This window comes from Pithys albifrons, chromosome 3, assembly GCF_047495875.1.
Source record: "Pithys albifrons albifrons isolate INPA30051 chromosome 3, PitAlb_v1, whole genome shotgun sequence".
Lineage (NCBI taxonomy): Eukaryota > Metazoa > Chordata > Aves > Passeriformes > Thamnophilidae > Pithys > Pithys albifrons.
Window position 1 is genome coordinate 87,422,519 of NC_092460.1, and position 21,202 is coordinate 87,443,720.

General features: G+C 40.1%; 1 protein-coding gene across 1 annotated transcript in view; it reads left to right on the forward strand.

Annotated features, from left to right (window-relative positions):
- LRRK2 (leucine rich repeat kinase 2) overlaps positions 1-16,650 on the forward strand; it is a 63,885-nt gene extending 47,235 nt beyond the window's left edge. Inside the window, exons 38-51 of the mRNA XM_071552608.1 lie at positions 122-268; positions 587-687; positions 859-1,049; positions 1,862-2,022; positions 2,832-3,002; positions 4,777-4,877; positions 5,205-5,399; positions 6,378-6,571; positions 6,849-6,921; positions 7,739-7,923; positions 8,707-8,859; positions 9,576-9,784; positions 12,856-12,930; positions 14,821-16,650. Coding sequence (XP_071408709.1) covers positions 122-268; positions 587-687; positions 859-1,049; positions 1,862-2,022; positions 2,832-3,002; positions 4,777-4,877; positions 5,205-5,399; positions 6,378-6,571; positions 6,849-6,921; positions 7,739-7,923; positions 8,707-8,859; positions 9,576-9,784; positions 12,856-12,930; positions 14,821-14,942 — 2,078 coding nt within the window. The 3' untranslated portion in view covers positions 14,943-16,650. The remainder of the gene's footprint in view (positions 1-121; positions 269-586; positions 688-858; positions 1,050-1,861; positions 2,023-2,831; positions 3,003-4,776; positions 4,878-5,204; positions 5,400-6,377; positions 6,572-6,848; positions 6,922-7,738; positions 7,924-8,706; positions 8,860-9,575; positions 9,785-12,855; positions 12,931-14,820) is intronic.
- Positions 16,651-21,202: the final 4,552 nt, after the last annotated feature.

Sequence of the window (21,202 nt, forward strand, 5' to 3'; positions counted from 1 at the left end):
CTAATTTTACGTATGTTGGTCTTACACACTCAGAGATCCATGTACCTTTCAGTGCCTTTTGAATTATGACTACTCTTCTTTTTTTTCTTTTTTTTTTTCTTTTTTTATTTGTTTCTCTTAGGTGACCTTTTGGTAAATCCAGATCAACCAAGGCAGACCATTCCAATTGCTCAGATTGCTCCTGATCTGATATTGGCTGATTTGCCTAGAAATATTATGTTGAACATTGATGACCTGGAATTTGATGAAGCTCCTGAATTTCTCTTGGGTAAGCATTATTTTGTAGGGTTTGGGGGTTTTTAACAGTTTATGTAAGCAAATCTATTGAAGTTGGTTTTGCAACATTTTAGAGATTTCTTTTCTGAAGACATGTATTACTTTAGGTTGTTCTGAATTTAAGATTATTGAATTTTTAATTTTCCATTAACTTGTATGCTGGTTTTTATGTGTTTAGATTACTGATCATGAAGCTTAACACAGTAGATGATCCACATTTTTAAACTGAACCCTTTTTGAGAAATGTATTTTGAGAAATGGTTGTTGTCCCTTTGTTTATAATAGTCTTTTCAATGTTCCTGTTCAAAAGGTGATGGTGGGTTTGGATCTGTGTACCGTGCATCCTATGGTGGAGAAGAGGTTGCTGTGAAGATTTTCAATAAACACACTTCCCTCAGGCTTCTAAGACAAGTAAGGAATAATGCTTATTTTTGTAGTGCTGCTCTTGGAATGCCAACCCCAGCAAAGAGCTTTAAAAGTTTAAGTAAATTGCAAATCTTCACTCCAAAACATTCTGAGTTTACTTCAGATTTACAAAGGTCATGCTATTTGCATTATTTCATTTAATCTTACAATTTACAGGAGCTTGCAGTGCTTTGTCACCTGCATCACCCCAGTTTAGTGTCTTTGCTGGCTGCTGCAATCCGTCCCCGGATGCTGGTGATGGAATTAGCTCTTAAAGGATCTCTCGATCGTTTGCTTCAACAAGACAATGCAAGTTTGACTAGAACACTTCAGCACAGGATAGCTCTACATGTAGCTGATGGCTTAAGGTAAATGTGACTTCGTCATTGCTGTAAAAACAGGATATGGGTGCAAATAAGATATACTGCAAATGAAAAGCCTCTATTTTCTCATATCCCTTTGGATCAGGCAAATGCTTTTATTTTTATGTTTGATTAGCTGATATATAACACAGACTTTTGTTGCCTGTGTTTTTTTCTGATAACAAGTGACCCTGAAATGAGCTCAGTTGGTTAAAACATGGTGCCAATAATACCAAGGCTGTGGGTTTGATCCCTCTCCAGGCCATTCATTTGAGAGTTGGACTGGATGATCCTTGTGGACCCCTTCCAAGTGAGAATACTCAGGGATTCTGATTCTGTGATATTTGTATAAGCAGAAAAATTGCAAGAGTTCTGGGTTCAATTTCTTACATGGCTGTTGATTTCATATTGAAATGTCAAAGAATTTAATTTAGTGCATTTCTCAAGTTCTGAAAGTCCCTGAATGACCTTGGGATCTAGTGCAGTGTGACTTTAAAATGACAAAACCTGCAAAGGGGCTGAGGGGTCAGTGAAACTTAAACTTCTAAGATTCAGTTTGCAAACTGCCAGCAACTCTTCAGATAAGACTTGGTACTAAAATACTGCAATGTGTATGTGCCAGTAAATAGTATTTCAGAACAATTCTGAAGTTATTGTCCAGTAAAGGAGTGTCATGTTGGCAATGTTTGACATTTTTAACACAATAGCTCACATTTGAAAGCACGATTTACCCTTGTGGGAATAATGTACTCAGTGTGTGTGTACAGATAAATCCCAAATATATAGATGCTTTCAATAAATATTTTTTTTATTAATAGATACCTGCATTCAGCAATGATCATCTACCGTGATTTAAAGCCTCACAATGTGTTGCTTTTTACCTTATATCCCAATTCAGCTGTTATTGCAAAAATAGCTGACTATGGCATTGCCCAGTATTGTTGCCGAATGGGAATAAAAACCTCTGAAGGCACACCAGGTATGGAAATATTCTTTGGTTTACAGTCCATTATGTCCAAAAACAGCTAATATGTTTTTATGTAGTCTGTAAGAAGTAACTCTGTCTATACTGTAGTCAAAATCACAAAAAGTAATCCTAATCATATTACAAGTTGTGCTGCCAGATTTATATCTCTTGGCCTTTCTTCCTGTTCATGTCTTAACTAACCCCTTTATAGAAGAATCAAGAAGTATACTAAAGGTTTAAAAACAGAACAAATGAAATTGCATGCATTCATCTTAATTTTTTGCTCTCTTAATGTGGCTATTGTGATATTGAAATTACACTGCTAAAATTTGTTGGTTTGATTTCCAGTAGTGCATATGGAGGTCTTAATGTTTTTTAAAGGCAGTAAATACCTGCACTGTTCCCCAACTTTAGAGAGAACTTGTGAACATCCATTCTAAAGCACTGACCAATTCAATCACTCTGAGAAGTGCCTTTAGCTCTTTTAAATTGTGCATGAGGGTGTGACCTCAAGTGTTAAATGTTAGTCCTTCAGGAAAGATTGCAGACTTGTGCTTCATTTTCAGCATTCATTGATGAAGTAATTATTTTATGTGTAATGGTGCAGGAGCTCTGTAACTGATGGACTGTCTCCTTCCTTTATACTTACTGCTGATGTTTTTGGAGGTCTGCCAAATGCAGACTATTGCCAGCCCAGAAATAATGTGCTGTTTTTAGTTTACTTCCTGTGGTGTTTTCATTCATAACTGTTTCCTTTTAAAAGGATAAAGACAGCTTCATCTTGACATGAACATAACTATTAATGAATGATTTATCTGTAGGATTTCGAGCACCAGAGGTTGCCAGAGGAAATGTTATTTACAATCAGCAAGCTGATATTTATTCATTTGGCCTGCTGCTTTATGACATTTTAACAGGAGGAGGTAGAATAATGGAAGGCTTGAAGTTTCCAAATGAATTTGATGAATTGGCAATACAAGGAAAACTACCAGGTATGCCTTATTTCTTAAAGTTTTAACATTTGTCCTCGCATCTCATATGAATTATGTTATCTCTAACAGTGATCAGAGGAGAAGACTAAATAAAAGCAATTTTTAGAATCTTCCCCTAATTTTATATGGTCTATAAATTGTGAGAAATAGACATATATTTAGCATCACAATGAGAATAATTCCATTGCAATTTCACAGAATCTAGCTGGTTCACTTTGTAAAGAAATAAAGGTTTTATGTATCCTTGGGACTTCCTCCAGAGCCAGCTAAACTGGGTGTTGCTGAAGGTACCATCCATAATGCATATCACGCGTGAAGATAAACACAATTCCACCTTTGTTCTTTGACTGAGATACATTACATTAAGATATCCATTATTGAAAAGCTGAATATCTTAAAATCTTTTAAAAAACTTAAAAAACAAAACAAAGCAAAAAAAAAAAAGCTCCACTACCTTAGAAGAGCAGCCACCCCTAAAGATTTCAATTAGGAATTTCCTTTTAACTTGTCAAGACTGTGAAGTCCCTGTGCAGCTATGTAACATTCTTCATATTCCATCTGTGTTACAATATGTAGTTTTTGACTGCTGGATCGGGGAGTAAAGGGGCTGTCAGGCCAGACATAGTGTAGTCAGCTGGACAATGTGATGCCATCTTTGGCAATTTCTACCAGGGTGTCAAGAGCTGCTGAATTTTTATAAAACAACAAGCTTAGTGTCTGGTGTTCTTATTTATTGCCTACAGCAGTCAGTTTACTCATGAAACATTCTTTAGAAGTATTGCACTCCATCTAGAGAGAGCAGCAGCACTTAATCTGGCATGGCTTCTCCATTATGAGAGACAAAGGGTTGATACATTTTCAGCTCCTTAAGAGAAATTGTCCAGTTCTAAGCTCAGGCAATTTCAACCTCCTTCCTGAAGGGAATATCCCAAGAACTAATGACTGTCTCTTGAGCACAGCTGTCCATTTGACTATATTATGAGCCCTATGAAATAATCAGAAGTATTAGTTTCTGGAGATGGTACAGTCCCATCTGTCCACATGCTCATCATTTATCTATTTCCACCAAAAGAAAGGCTGGCTGATCTCACAAGTAAACAGTGCCTATCATTTGTTGAACTGAATATGTTCGTTTGCAGGTATTTATCATTAATGTTACCTCTGTCTAATGTAGATCTGGAGTATCTGCTCTGGATTATGATGAACTAAAAGGAAAAGCAATAAATGCATCATTATTCATGACTAATTTGTTCTTAGCTCAGCAGCTGTAGTCATAAGATACATAATCACAGCATTGAGTGGGATTTTGAACTTCCATATCTCATAAATACTACATGGAGTTGTTTATCTAGTTGCTATATGTTTTATTGGAAGTTCATCTGTATCCCATGTATTCTGCCCAAACACAGAAGAATAAATGTGGAAAAACGTGTTCACAGGAATTTGAAAGACTACAGATTGAAATTACAGGATTAATTAAAATACAACCCACATATATCTGTGATTCAGTCCCAGGTACAGGAAGGAAAGAAAAAGATGAAGCAAAATCCATTTGCTGTGACTGCTATTAATGAAAAGGGCTCTAGTTCTAGCACTTCATGCTCTAGCATTTAATGGTAGATGAACAACTCCAAGCTGTTCATGCTGACATTTCACCTAACAATGTGATATTTCTTAGAGCAGCTCAGGAAGAAGTTGATGAATTCTTAAAATAAGAAATTACTCAGAAGTATGCTAAATGCTGCTTAAGAAGTTATTTAATTTTACATTTTAGATCCTGTCAAAGAATATGGGTGTGCCCCCTGGCCTAAAGTTGAAAATTTAATTAAAAGTTGTTTGAAGGAAAACCCTCAGGAGCGACCAACATCTTCCCAGGTATTACTTAGTGTATTTATTTGTATTTTTATGACAGATGATACTAAAAAGTGGTTGTGCTTTCTGGAAAGGAATGGGACATTAGGTTAGTAAGAGACACAGGATTTTTTCTGCTCTTCCTTGCTGGAGTGGAAACAGACATGAAATACTGGCTACTCTTGCCATCCAGAATAAACTGTTCCATTCAAATCTACCAACCACTTATTCTAGCCAGACCTATTGAGATACCATGTCCATATTCCATAAAATATCGTTATCCATTGCTTATTATTTATCACTGTACAAGCCATTGCTGTGACCTTGTGTGTGCTGTGGCTTTCTTTGTAGGTTTATGAGATCCTGAATTCTGCAGAGCTCATCTGTTTGATGAGGTATGTCTCAATGCCCAGCACATCTACAGCAGAGTGCATGGTAGCTGCCAACCAAAGCTGCAAGAGGGCAGGAGTCTGGATAGGCAACGGCAACACAGAAAAAGCACAACTTTCATTTGTTAACCTGAATACAGATGGACATACTTGTGAGGTGTGTGGGAAAGCTACCATTTATTCTGTTTTTTTCTGGCACCCAGTTGTATTTCTGAAGCAGGATATTACTTCTGGAAAGCTTGAGAGAACAAAGCTCATAAGTGAGTCATCACTGTAGACATGAAACAAAGTAGAAAAGCAGTTGCTTTTTCCTCTTTTCCTGCCATCCAGCCTGAACTTTCTCATAATACTGTCTGCACTACTGGGTGACTTTCTTCCACTCATATGGAAGCTATTTTTGCATGAGGCTGCAAAAAGGAGTAGTAGTTAGGCAACCCTTCATACCTCCCACAACAATCCAGGCAGTCTCTTAATGATTCCTTACTTCCCATGAATGCCATCTCCTTGTGCCACTTTGGCAGTTGCTCTCCAGTTCTTTTAATTTGATTTTTGTACATCTCAGTCCCATCAGAAAAGGGGAAAGGTTTTACCCAGGCTTGCTGTGCTGTGATGAACATGTGTGCCAGAACTGAGTGTGACTCATCAGCAAAGTTGTTTAAGTTCTATTTCCATCTGCCATCTGTTGACCATGATACATCTGAATTGGTAGCTTTGCTATAAATTTACATGGGTTATTTTTTTAAAACTAAAATGAGAAAAAGAAATATTCAGCCAGTACTTTTACTGTTAGCAGTTAAACTGAATGTATATTGCAGTGTAGTTCTGTTTGTTTAATTCTCTGATAGCTTTTAGACCTTCATTAGAATAGAGAGAATATTTTTTTTCAGAATTCAGCTGAGAGGTTTTCCTGTGTACTGTTTGAGGGGTCCTTCCCACCAGTACTTTGAAGATAAATGGCACAATTGAAAACGTATTCTGCTAGTAGGAAATTAAATTTCTTACAGGGGAGGTTAGGCCTTAGGTCTGTCCAGGGTCCTAGAAGATTGTACTTCATTTCTATCACCAGTTAATTAACTAGCATTTACACTTACTGGAATCAGGACTATGTTGTTTTTCTTCTTTTTTTCTGATTCAGGATATTGCAGATAGTAAAATTATAAGTTTGGCCTTAGTGACTCTTCCTACAGAGAAAGAAAACTGGATTGTAGCAGGAACTCAGTCTGGTTCTCTCTGGGCCGTTAACACCGAAGATGAGACAAGAAGGCATCGTCTGCAGAAAATGTCAGATTCCATCACCTGTTTATACTGCAATACTCTTTCAAAGCAAAGGTATAAATGAATTTTTAGTATTTTGAATTACATTTTGGAAATGCTACTAAACAGAGATGTTTAGAAAATGGCATCTCTAAACTGTGCTCTTTGTTCAGACCACTGCTGCTTATTTTGACTGTGTTTCCACTTAATTTTGCACCCAGTTACACTGGGGACTACATTCCTGATCACAGGGTTTGTGTTTGCTTTTAGTGTTTAATTGAATACTTGAAACAGTAGAGACTTCTTATCTGATTAAGACATTTCTAGAATTCATTGTTTTATTTTATTTCAGCAAACAGAAGAATTTCTTCTTGGTAGGCACAGCTGATGGCAGACTGGCAGTTTTTGAAGACAGAGCAGTAAAGGTAGATTTGTTCTTTGCTGTCTGTTCTACAAAGTGCTATCAGTAATATCTAAAGCAGCTACCAAGAGGAACTTTATTTTATGCTACTTACTTTTTAATTGCTTCTCTAAAGCTAAAAATAATTTTCTACTGCAGTGTTAGAGGAACTGCACATGTTTGAAAATAATTCAACAGTCTAGTTAAGAGGTGAAAAATTTCTTTGAAAGGCCTTGCAAACTGGGTAGAGACCACCATGAATGGTCATTACTAAGAATATTCTAACAGTTTTTATCTCCCATATTTATTGCTGTTATGGCTCCTTTTTCTTCTTATTTGGTAAATTTTTGTAGGACAGTTTTGTTCAAAAAGAAAATACTGTTTAGGTTTTCTGTGGGTCAGAGTTCTTCTCACAGGACTGATGAAGAAATACTGTGAGCTGTTTATATCAGCTGGTTCCTGAGGGTGAGCTCCTGAGCCTGTGCAGTACAGAGCAGTTATGGAGTTGCAGTGCTTTGTAGAACTAGAAAATGGCCCAGTGTGGGATGTCTCCAAAGATACAGATGTGACTTTCCATCCAGTCCTTTTAACTGCTCCAGGGCTTGCAGGATGTGTCAGTACCTGCTCTGTGCTGTTTCCACTCACACAGGCCGTGTCCTATGGGACATCTATAATGGGATATGGTGCTTCTCAGTCCATAGCATTCTGCAAATGTGCTGAACCATAATGGGTCAGAAAATCTGAATGTGTATATTTAATTCAGGAGGCTGTGTGCTCTTGTAACAGTTTCTGAGTGTCTGCATCCTCCTTGTTTCTAATGCAGAGTATATTTTTTCTTGCAGTGTAAGGGTGCTACACCTTTGAAGATACTAACTATAGGAAATGTTAGTACGCCACTGATGTGCTTAAACGAGTCCTCATGCTTATCTGAAAAAAATGTTATCTGGGGAGGCTGTGGAACAAAAATCATTGCCTTAACTAGTGACTTCTCTGTCCAAAAGCTCATTGAAACAAGGACAAGTCAACTGTAAGTTTTTTCTTACAAGTGATGTTACTTGGCATTTTGTTGTTTCCATTAAAGGTTTCTGACAGAACTCTAATGTAATGTGTTGTTCTAGAGCTCATTCTTTGAGTTTCTTTTCCTTCCATAGTGCTGATGGAATATCAGTGAGTAGTGTTGAAAGTATTTGTTGCTGCTTTTAAACAAGGGTTATCTATTTTTACTCTATAAAGGATTTATGAAGTCAATATCTATTCAGAAAATGTCTTAAAGAAAGTGGCCAGTTTTTCTCCTCCAACTGTATTAGTCCAGGCCTCGTTTTCTTTATTTAGAATTATGTATTCATACTTAGCATAGTATTTGTCCTTCCCTGTCTGTCAGTATGATATGTGTGCATATCTTTGTCCTATATATATTTAATCATGTATGATGGCTGACTTCTCACTATTTAGAAATTATTAACTGATATTTTTGGACTGTTTGATATAATTCTCACATGGACAAATCCTGCTTTGAAGTTAAGGGGAGTTTTTTTCTGAGCAGGGAAAGCAGTGTTTGATGAGAAAGATTTATTAATAGCCTTTGAGCATTAATGCACCTCCAAGGGTATCATCAGCCCAACTCTGTTACTGTGAGAGTTGATGTCAAACTGTAGGGTATTATAGCAAAGCCTTTCAGTTGTATCTTAGCCCAGTTTGGTTTTAAGGCTGAATGGTTCTGCAAGAGCCAGAGGGAAATTAGCCCCACACAAAATAGTCAGGTTTTGTACTAGGTATTTTCTGTGTATCTAACTGGAGTTCTCTCTCCTAGGTTCTGTCATAATGCTTACAGTGATGCAAACATTATTTCAATAGCAATAGACAAATCTATCTACTTGGCAAAGAAAAACAGCCATTTTGTGGAAGTCTGGGACAAGAAGACAGAAAAACTTTCTGAACTAATTGACTGTGCACATTTTCTTAAGTAAGTGTTTTTTGCAGATAGTTGGCCTGATGGATAGAAAGCTGAATATCAGGTTGCCTTCTGTAGCATAGTACCTTAACCTGCCAGAGGTAAGGGATTTGCCCAGCATTTTGGGAAAATGTGGATTTCCTTTCCTCTCTTTTGGCCCAGAACTTGAGACTATTCCGCACAGCATTCCATTTTTTTAAAACCCTTGTTTGACAATTTCACTGATGTCAGGAAGACTTGTTTAGCACAAGATATAAGAAAGTCTTTTGCTGTCTATAAGGTGCTAATACTTTTGTATCCAGTTACTTCCTGCATCCCCTGATTAAGAATGTCTTCTCTCTCCAGAGCACAGATTCAGTAGGGGTTCAGAGTTTTATTAACAGTGACAGTGATTTTCATTTGCATTTAAATTGTTTCTCTCCCTTAACGTGCCACATCCATTTCTGTTTATGGTGAGGTTAGGAGCAGGTGTAGGTGTGCTCTTCCACTCTGCAGTGACATTAACCTCCTGCAGACTGGGAGAGAAGGCCTCCTATTTAAAGACCTTCTGAAGGAGACCAGGTGGCTCTTAGACACCCACTAGTTTTCATTGCAGTTTTTTAGCATGAGATTTTTGTGGCTTATCTTGATGAATGATTGTTTAAAAGTCTGGCATTGAGAGAGTCGTTTTATTAGTTGTGGAATAGTGTGCCACCAGATTTCAATGCAAATTCTCTCCATACTTGTAGGAACAAAGTGGAAAAACTAAATAAGGAATCAAAACATAAATTGGCTTATTCTGGAAGAGTGAAGACAATTTGCCTGCAAAAAAATACTGCACTGTGGATAGGGACGGGAGGAGGACATATCTTGCTGCTTGATTTGTCAACGCGTCGTCCTGTACGAGTTATAGACAACTTCTGTGATTCTGTGAGAGTCATGGTAACAGCTCAGCTAGGTAAGTAAACCACCCAATGATGAGTCCTTTGAAATCAGTGCCAAGTTTAGGTGTGCTGTGTCCTGTTAGTTGTGGTGCTCCAGTGACAGATCAGCACTGTCTGATTTGTTCACTCATTCTATTCCACTGCTGTTGTTTCAGTCAGTGTCACACTCAGGTGTTAGCCAGATACCAGCAGGCTGAACACCTGGGCCCCCATAAAGCAACAGCTGTTCTGTGGCTTGTCACTGCTCAGCACACCCCACCTTCCCTGCATTCCTTGTGCCATCCTTCAGCCCAGCTCTCACCATCTTCTGTTCCACAGTCTTCCCTTACATGTGTCTGCCTGTATTTTCTCCATCTTAAGTGCTACATTTCTGGCTTCTCTCTCTGTGGACCATTTTAGATTTCAATAATTTTTCCTTTGTTGCTTATCACTTCATTGTCTTCTCCCATCCTTATTCAGGAATAGTTCTTTTATATTTGTATCACAGACAGATCACAGCAGCACTGGGAAGGTGCTACACACCTGGACTCAGCTGTGCTGTTCCTGTCAGGGACAGTTGTTTTGAGCTGCTGTAGGCAACAAGAGTTGTGGGGTTTCAGTGGTAACCGCAAAGAGCCAGAGTGTAGATGAGTATGGGGCACTCCTTGGCTCTTCTAATTTCCTTCACCTGTACACTTTCTGCATCTCTCCCAAAAGCAGTAAAGGCCATATCAACTCAAGTTCATAGTACTGCAGTGGTGAATACACTCAAAATACACATTATTTCATAAAGTACTTTGTAGATTCCCATCACTTTACACTAAGTTTTGTAAACAACTCCAGAGTTTCCTTGTCAGTGTGATTTAAAGTGTGTTTGCCATAAAAACCAAAACACTGAATTGCTGTGGTTTCAGAAGCACACTGTAATCCAGCTAGGAAATTTCTTAGGTGCAGGCTGTGCATGTTTCCTCATTACCATCATGAACTTATTCTGGAGCTGTTTTTCCCTTTCTGGCAGCAGAAGAATCCATAGACTATGGTTAGCTCATAGTGCTGGCAGTGTTGTATGAGTCAAAAAACCCATCTCCTTCTGACTTGTCTTTGCAAGTTTGTGCAGTCTGTTCAGTCCTCAGCTGTTAATGGTGCCTGCTATGGCACAGCATTATCAGTCCATCTGGTCCTGATAGCTACAGTGTTGGTACTATAAAGGGACATCTTATTTTTAGCATCTTTTAAATAATAGTTACTATGAAAACATAATTTCTGCCTCACTTACTGCTGTCATTGATAGGGAAAGTAAATTGTATAGAATAGTACAGTGTGATTTAAAAAGCCTTGAATCTGTCGCCTCAACATTTTTAATCAAAATTTTATATAGAGAAAAAATAATACTCAGGAGAAGTTCAGCTGCATTTGCACAAATCTCAAGAATGGCAAATAAGATTGATATATGCAGTTTGATGTGTAGTTTTTTCCTTTGATCATCTTTTCACAGCAATTATTTATAAGGGCTGGGGTTTTTTCCTAAATTCAAGGTCTTGGTTTCGACTGGAATTTTCACAGAATCTGTGAAAGTGACACAGAGATTGCTGAGCAGTTCTTCAACAGAACCACATTGCTTCAGTGAAATAAGAGAAGATAAAGGGAAATATTTTTGTATGAAATAGTTTCATTTAAGGTTAAAATATATAATGTCAATTAGATATAACTATTTCAGGAAAAAAGGATTGCCAGACTTTGAGACATTAATTTTATCTGTGGTTCATACATGAATATGAAATATAAAGCCATTTTCTAATTCTGTCACCTAACATTGATGTTCAGTAGACATGAGACTTCCCACAGAGAATATTATATACGTAAATCTATAGTTCATTGTGCAAGTGCAAATTTAGACTTCTACATAGCAAGACAGGACCCAAGTCTAAATAAGACACATTATACTGAAGTTCCAATCACTTTTGTAAGGAATATGGATAGGACTGGTTGCAGAAGAAATAAACGTAATGAAAAATCTGAGCATGGAGGATGTGTATGGTTCCCACCATCCCTTATCTACTATAATGGGATTTACATCAGTCTTACAGGAGCATATACTGTCAATCTCCACAGGGTAGGAAAAATCTCTCTACCTTGCAGAGGTCTTGGGGACCCACTAGAAAACTTCTAAGACTGGCCTTTGCAGTTCAGCCATACTCGAGTTGACTTATACCCCAGAAACTGATCCCCTCCTCCTCTTTTCCCTGGTGGAGTGGTTGAGAGTTCCCAGATGAGGAGGTGTGGGGTGCAGTGCTGCAGCTGGGGTGCCTCAGAGTGGATACTGTTCCTCCCTGGCCTGATCCATGACCCAGTAGAGAGGCTGTGTCCTATATTCCTCTGCTGGCTTAAAGCCGAGGGCTCTCTGCCCTTGTTTTGCTGCCAGTAGGAACAGGGAGCTGCTGTGGCAGGAGAACATGGAACAGCTTCTGTCTATCTTTGCAAGACATTTATAAACACGCCTTGTTGGAAATAAGCAGGAAGTTGATACTGAAACACTGGCACATTCTGTTTATCCCTTTGTGATCCAACCACTGCAGTCCTCCTGATCTTTTTTTGCATTATTCAGTAGGGACCCTCTTATGCTCCATCCCCTGTTTCCACTTCCCTGCTAACTCCCACCTATGTGCCATCATTAGATCAGATTATTTTTACTCAGTTTGTGTCATATTTCATTGGTGTGTTTTTTTCATAGCCGCTCTGATGACTGGTACTTTCTGCTGTGCACTGGGGCTTCATTCCCAGCCTGTCTCTCTGCTGTTTCCTGGGATCTGCTACCTCTGCCTGTGCTGTGTAATAGGGTGCTTTGTTCTTGGGCTTGTTCAACAGGCTGGGCAGCTGATCCCGTGCTTGTGCCTTGGAACCCTGATAAACACTGACATTAAATGGAGACATGAACTATACTGTCCTCATGTCTGGGGTTTTCATGGTTAATGATTTTGAATAAAGGGCTCAGTTGACTGAACTCTCCTTTCTGTCCTCAGTGCCAGGATGTCATCTTTTCTTTCTGTCCTTACATTACAAAATTCCCATTAAAATTAAGATTTGACATTTTATTTCTTTGAAAAAGGGAGTCTCAAGAATGCAATCCTGGTTTTGGGATACTGCTATAAAAGTGACACCGAAGACAACAAATATCACAAAGGTACCTAAATTGTGTTTTATTAATTTCTAGTATTAGTGGAGTAGTCACTATTGTGCTTAACTACCCACTGAGAGTGGAGAGTTGATGGTCATCATTTGACATAGTTTTAGTGAAACAATATTATTAAAGTTTTTGTTTTCTTTTGAACATCTGGGCTCCATATAAACTAACAGTAACGCAAAAATGGATCAGAGGAAGCCACTGTTAAAGTATATAATGTAACTTGTTGGGAAACTATTTGGAGAGTAAATGTCATTGTCTAATTAGACAAATGGATTTCCAGAGGGGTTGGTGCTAGGTCAGGAATCCTCAATATGTTGGTGAGTGATGTGGATGAAAGAACAATGAATGTGCTTTTCAGATTTGCAGACAGCTCTCAGCTAAGACACGAGCTCACTGGAGGGCAGGATTAGAACTCAAAGTGACCTTGACAAATAGAACAAATGGTCTGGAAGGAAAAAGGATACAATTCAGTAAGGATAAATGCCAGACCTTTACTTAATTAGGAATGATCCATTGTACCAACATGAGTAGATTATCAGCTTGAACAGCAGTTCTGCAGAAAAAGGTCTGTAATTGATTGGAGGCTGATCATGAGTCAGCCATGTCACATGGCTGCAGAAGAGGCAAACACCTCTCTCACACCAATTAAAAAGTGCTGTCTGTAAGACATAAGCAAATTCTTATGTTCTGCTCAGTGCTTATATAGCCTCTGCTGGAGGAGCATATCCATTTGGGACATTGCTGAATATCTGGACCATTAGGAATAGTCCAAAGGTGAGAAATGCAACCTGTGAGGAAGTGTTGCAGGAAGCTAAGTTGGTTAATATAAATAAAGCCTAGAGAGGACATGATAATAGGCTTCAAATAGGTAAATAAAGAGCAATGGAATAAAAACTTCTACATCTGCCCTGTGGGTAGGATAAGGACTAACCAGTTTCTGTTACAAGTGAGATTTAGGTCAGACATCTATAGAAGCTTCCTGACATTTAGGATAGTGAAGTGCTGGAAGATAGAAAAACTCCATCTTTGGATTTTTCTAAGAACAGGTACAGTTGGTGCTCTGATCAATGCACTTCTTCCCCTTTATCTCATCCCAGTTGCAGTGACTCCTAAAAATGTGGCAATGACAGTATAAAGTTAAGGGTGGCAAGTGATGAACTGACCGAAATAAAGTAAGAGTCAAACATAGAGCACTGGGTTTTATGATATGGCACTCCCCAATTCCTGTTACCATAAGAACACTTACTGCCTTTTTAGCATTTTTGTTTTATTTAAGAGTGACATTAATTATAGAGAGTAATCAGAGACTCCCAGAATCCTTGGGGCCTTCATTTGGGAGCTCCTGCTCATGTGGGTGTTCTCAATTATCCCTGTTCCATTAAAAACAATGTGAATTTTTCATGATAAAAGAGTTGTTTGCATGAATGGAGATTGAAGAAGTGACCTTTTCTCAGTATGTTCACTAGCTTATGAAATGAATTGTTAGTTTACAGTGCAGGGGTTATGAGTCTTGTAAGCATATAGGTTGTATCTGCTTGGGAAAATAGAGGTGAGATTTTGTGCAGGCACTGCAGTACAGCTCAGTACAGATACATCAGCTGTATCTCAGGTCAGTGCCTTGTGGCCCACAGGCACCAGAAATGGTTTTTCAAATGCTTTTAAATGCGGTACTCTAAAATTTAGGACCTGGAATCCAGCTTGTAACCTATAACTGCATGACCTCACACATGAAGTGTCACATAACTTGTCTTCTGGGTCCTAAGGATCCTGCTTCAATTAGTGAACTTACAAGTAATTAAAAATAAGCAGATAAGCAAAACCACTTCTAATTATACAATAATTCATCTCTGTTTCAGTTTTCAAATTGTCTTTATTCTTTTCCCCCAGAGTTACAGTCCTGTGTGTCAGTGTGGGACATTAACCTGCCCCATGAAGTGCAAAACCTGAAAAAACATATAGAAATGAGACAGGAATTAGCAGAAAAAATGAAGAGCTTTTCTTTGGACTGAAACGTCACCCTGCAAGTGCCATACTTTTTTCTAGTCTTCCATCCTAACATACTGTGCAATATTTACAACTTCTTGCTGTTGTTTTTAACTAAAAACAGGAAGAAAATTGCCATGAGAGTATTCACAGGGATACCAAGAAGAAAGAAGTTATTTTTAATATTTGATAGGACAGAAAACTGTTGAGAATTTTTGAATCTAAAATGTTACTGTGCATCCATTGTTTACTTGTGAAATTCTGCTCTCAGCAACTATGGCTCAACTTCAGTATAACATTGTTCATCTGGTTTTTGATCCCAGTTAAACATTGAATAAGGCAGAAGACTATAAATGGCTCTAATTGACTTCATTATCTCTACTGAGTTGACACTCTAATAAGAAGCAAAATTTAAGCCTCTGTGTATTTACTGCAGTTTGCATGTATGAGTTTGCTCTTTTGATTCATGTGTTAGTAATAAGTCAGAACTAGTGACCCTGAGTATATGAAAAAAACATTATATTTAATCTAATAGCAGTGTTTAAAGGAACATGCAATGACTACATTACTCTTTGAAAAACAACAGGCACAATATTCTTTATTCCTTCCATGAATAATTGAACTTTTTTTCGTTATGACCAAAAAACCCTCATTGTGCTACAGTAATAAAATAGCTCAGAATTTAAATACACCACCAGGCTTCTGCAGGTGGGTGTCCTCTGGCAGTACTGGAGTCTGCCTGGCTCTAGGAGATGTAGTCATACTGCTGGGAACATCACCCTTCACAGAGATCTCTTGAGCAGCTCACTTGGGAAAGCAAAGAGAAAGCACCAGGTGAGGGCTCTGTCTAAGTGCTGCTCTGCCTGGTGCCACACAGGGAGCAGCATCCTGCTGCAGACACACCACCAGATCCTGGGGCAACTGGCTCATTTGCTTTCCTCAAACTGAAACAAACCAAAAGGGAGCTTTCCCTTCAGCATTTCTAATGTGCAAAGTTTCCACTTATTAATTCTTGTTTTAATTTATATTGTTATTTTGGGGGTTAATTAGTGGAAATGAGGAGCATCAGATTTGGCTGCCTCTTGTGAATTTGTTGCCATACATTGTCACTCAAGAGCCGACTTGTGCTGCTCTCTGGCCAGGAGTCCAAGCTGGTGCTTCCAGCCCACACTGACCTGCCCTGAGGAAGTGCCTTGTTTCTGTCCATCTCAAGACAAACATCAGTTTCTTTCTTTGATACCAAAAGAATCTACAGGGTGCTCCTGAAATCTCAAGGAGGGGAGTAGCCATTCCTGGAGTCTAGAGCTGAACAAGGCTGAGCAACCAAAAAGTTCTGTTCTATGTTTTTGATTGAATTACATACTGGGACAACAGCATTTCTTGTGTCCAGCTCTACCCTTGTTCTGTTTTCTGCTCCTTGTGGAGTGCCTACTCAGGATTCCTTTCAGATATGCATCCCAGTTTTTATGTATTCTGTAATCTGCATACTGAGAATAATTTGCTATTTATATGGGATTTTATAACTCAGAAAGTATATATATTATATTGAATAGAGGTTTTTTTATAAAAGAGTATATGCATTCTAAGTTTATTTATAAGTCATTTGGAAATATAAGCCTTAAACATTTTTATTAAAACTGTGCTTTGTTAATAACCTAAGTCTACTTTCTCATCACTGAATTCTCAAGGAAGAGCTTTTATGGCATTTAATTCCTTCAGGATGATGCAACATCCCAGTTCTGTAGGTGGTATTGACACAGCTGCATTCACACTTGTGCTGTGTCTTACAATGCATGTCTTGAGCCCTTTTCCCTTCCCCAGTTCATCTCCTACCTCGTGTTCCATGCAGCCTTTCCCAGGGAGGGGAGGGCACCTGTAAGCAGTACTGTCCCTGTGGTCATTCCTCACCTCTCCAAGGCTCTCTGGGTAAGAGTGATCTGAATCAGGACATGTATTTGGTACTACAAGGAGAGCAAAGAACAAAAAAGACAACAGCAACCCAAGGAGAGTCAGGAGCCCCTTGCAAACCTGACTCAGCCAGCCACTGTAATTATCTGTGGTGGAGCAGAAAAATCCTGTCATGGTGGTAATCCACAGGCACAGTTTAGCAACACAGAACTCATTTACATGGAGCACAGTGATCCAGCGTCATCCTCACCAGATACTTGCTAGCACTGGAAGAAAATATTTAGACATCTCATGCTGGTGTTTCTTGTTAGAAGTGCTCAGGAACTGGCATCCCCTTCCCAGATGGGACCTGCCACCACAGGGAAGAACAGCACCACTAAAGTCTGTGCTACAAGCAAACCTTTCCCCAAAAACATCTCTACTGACAAACTATAAGGAAAGAGGAAAAAAGATCCATAACTGTGTTCACTCTGGTTTTAGTGGAACTGTCTGGAAATCAGAACAAGCTCTATCAGTGCAGCTTCCTGTATACTTAGGATAACATCCAGCACCTGAAAACAGAGATAGCCCTTATTTGAACAAGAGCCCGTTTGGTGATGGGAAACAAGGATGTGGTGTGGCTGTGACAGAACACCTGAGCTGGGACAGGTAATTAACCTTATATTCCTCAGTGCAGCTAAAAGGTTCTGGGGTTTAAACCTAAAGACAAGGAGAGAAACTGTACAGAGTGAGCTGAATGCTTGATTAAAACAAAGGCTACTGCCTTTAATTAGAGTAATTCCTTTTTATTGGTTGCTTGCTCTCACAAATTACATATGCAGATTCACCTGGTCATTAATTTTAACCTCACTTCTTTTACAAGCAGTTCCTGGTCAATCCCAGTGTAAACAAGTTACCCAGCCTGATTTAATGGACTTTCTGTATTACACCCTGCCATTTCTCTTACTCTGAAATCTCATACTCCCTCTTGCATCCTGTATTATTACCCTATTACTCCTTCATGCATCACTTTGAGGCAAAACTGGGTTAGCTAAGGGAAGAGGGACAATGAGGCCTCTCGAGTGAGGCTTGATCCCCAAACACAGGCATTTGTCATTACTGCCGCTTACCATCCCCATCCACCTGCAGCAAGACAAATAATCCATTTTATGATGGATACTTCACCTACCAGAGACATGAGAAAGTAATAAGGGAAAAGAATGAGTCTCAGTGAAAGAGGAAAAGACAGTGACCAGCATATTTTTCTCTTAGTCTTTCAAGCAGAAAAGCATATGAAAAATTCCTTTTCTCACTTTTCTGCCTTTTAAGTTAATCACTAAAAGAAATCTGAAAACAGCTGCTGCCTTTAGAGAACCAAATTTCTGATTGGAAGTAGCAATTGTTATTCTGTCTTAGTTCTTCATCCATATTATGAACTCATCCCAGGACTGTATTGACCTGCACAGTCTCTTATGTAAAGCCTTCTTCATGGCCTTTGAACAAGTATAATTCATTGGCTGTTCAGCATACCATTTTGATAATTTTTCCAAAATTTTTTTTCTTTCAGCATGTGTGTATCTTTGTAACAATTAATTTATAAATACAAAATGGCACAATCACATAGAAATTGAGTATTATACTTACTGCATATCTGTATTTTATAATTAATGATTTTAAAAAGAGAAAAACACAAGATGTATTATTGTATTAGCAAAGGGAAACCTCATTTAGCAAATCTTTAGAAGTGAACCCCAGTGAAATTTCAAGCAGGAATCTGGCAGCTTCAGGAACATTCTCTGTGGTATCTGTGAGCTGTGCAGGCATTGTGTGAGGACAGCTCTGCCTTCTGCTGTGGGCACCTCAGGAATACTCCTCAATACTTACACTAGTTTTTGTTCAATGAAGTAGCAGAATTACAAGAATGATCAAATTGTGAAACAATTTTTTAACCCTTCAGTGATGTTATGCTGACTGGTCCCCACCTTTTACACATGGGTCATTTGGACTGAGTAGCAAACTGGAATTATTTTTTAGAATTTAGTAAAACTTAGGATCCACTAGTAGATCTATTAAAAATAGTATTTTTTAATTCTGCCAGTTATTTTAATAAAAACAAGAAGAAGATAAAGCAAGCAAAGGCCTTTTTTCCCCCCTTACCTTGTGCGTTGTTTTGCTCTTCCTGCTGCCAGAGGTTTGTAAAGCCCTGCAGTCAGTCCCTATCAGGACTGTCACTCATTAGTGAGGGGAGACTTAAAAATCAATGTGCTGTCTCTGGCGTGTGTGATTATTTACTTCCCTTCCACCACAGCCCATTAGTGTCACTGACCTGAAAACTTAAAGCGGACGGAAAAGGGAAAAGAAACTAAAATCTTCTTCTGTGGCAGTTCCAATGTTTTTCTTTCCCCAGACCATTTTTTTCCCTCGCTTTTTGCTGTGCTTTTACTCTGCCACCTCTGGGCGCTGTTTCCTCCCTGTGCCGCCTCGGCAGTGGCTGCTGCGGGCACGGCTGTGCCTGGGATCGGGGCTGGGCTTTGCGGTGGGGCTTGGACCCCGCTCCCGTCACACAGCAGCGCTGCCACAGCAAAGAGAGAGCCGAGAGGGGAAGAGAAATAAACACGAAGCCTGGCAGTGCTCTCAGCAGCTGGGACCCGCTTTGCGCCGCCGCCCCACGGATCCCCCGCAGGGATGTCGGGGCAGGAAACGCGGCCACAGTGCCCGGTCCTGAGCGAGGGACACCGGGCAGGGGCATCGGGGGGGGCAGGGGCATCGGGGGAGGCAGGGGCATCGGGGGGGGGCAGGGGCATCGGGGGGGGGCAGGGGCACCGGGGGGGGGGCAGGGGAATCGGGGGGGGGCAGGGGAATCGGGGGGGGGGCAGGGGCATCGGGGGGGGGGCAGGGGCATCGGGGGGGGGGCAGGGGCGGCAGGGGGGGGCAGGGGCACAGCCCCCTCCAGAGACGTGGGGCTGCATCCCGGCAGGCGCTTCCAGCCCCTCCTGCACCACCACCTCCCGTGCCAGGAGCCCTCGGAGTGCGCTGGACCATCGTGCTGGACGCAGCACGGCAGGACCTGGGCAAAGTGATTCATAGAGTAACAACGGAAACACCTGGCTCGTTTTACTGTAAATACACAAACCTTAGGTCAGTGGTTCTCAGTTCTGCTTTTCCTTGCCTTGACATCTCAGCAATTGCCTTGAAAACATCTGTTCTCTGTGGAGCTGCAAGAACATCCACCCCCTCCACCACCTGCCAGGCTCCCAGGCTCTGCAATTTGGACATTAAATCAACTGGGCTCAGAAATATCGATTTCACACCACCATCCTCAGAGGTCACAATAAATAAATGTTTAAAAAATGCTGCAGAACTGCTCTCAGAGCTACAAGCCCTTGGAAAAGCAGCAGCAGCATTTCCAGCTTGCCACGCAGAGGGTGGGGAAGACCAAAAGCTCATCCGCTCCCCTGTGGTGATGGTGGCCATGTAAAAGAAGGTATTCCCTCTCTGCAAGCCTCCACAGATTGCTACAGTGACAACTCTTGCAGCAGTCAAACACTGTCAGGTTCAGGCAAAACTCAAAGGATGCTGTGTAACCACATATGCACAGTAAAGGCTTAATGCAGTTTCTTCTTGTTCCAATGAAGTTCAAAATGTGCAAAGTGAATTTCTAAACTTTAAGGAGAAGTCCCCACTAGTGCCCCCACTCCCAGCTGAAGCAGAGCAACAGCAGCACCTGATGGGCAGGTTGCTGGGGTCACCCAAGCCCTGTGCAGCAGCTCTGCTCAGTTTAAATGCCAGGGTTGTTCACAATCCTTTTAATAGCCAACCACCAGCCAGGGAATGAAGCTTTGGTAAACAGTAATTTTCGAGTATCATCCATGCGTCAAAACTCACCTCCTCCCCTGACTTTTTTTCCATCTCCAAAACAGTAGCATGTGCTGAGCACTCTGTAACTAGAAAATCTCACAGCAAAACACGCTCCCATCTTGTAATTACTGGAAAATTTGCAAGGGGAAAAAAAACCAACGAGCCCAAAAGCATTCAATTCCATTTTTACAGCTATTATAGCTAAATGCAGGAAGGAACACAAACACCTGCACTCTGCAGGAGCTCAGAAGTAGCTGATGCAGAGCAACCTCAACCCAGTCTGACTGGTTTTCACACCTCAAAGTGCTGGTCCTGGGACTTTGAACATTTCTATTCATATACACAAAATAAAAGCAAAAAGCCCCCAATCCAAGCCACAATGAAATTTTGCTTAAATTCTGGTATGTGGAAGCCACAGAGAGATGCATGTTCTCAGAGCATTCCTTCAGCTCTCCTCCATGGGAGGCTGCACCACCCAGCCTTGAAGGTTCCTGTTTTGATGAATTTATGGACCAGTTCTTAGAAAACTCCTCTGGAAGAC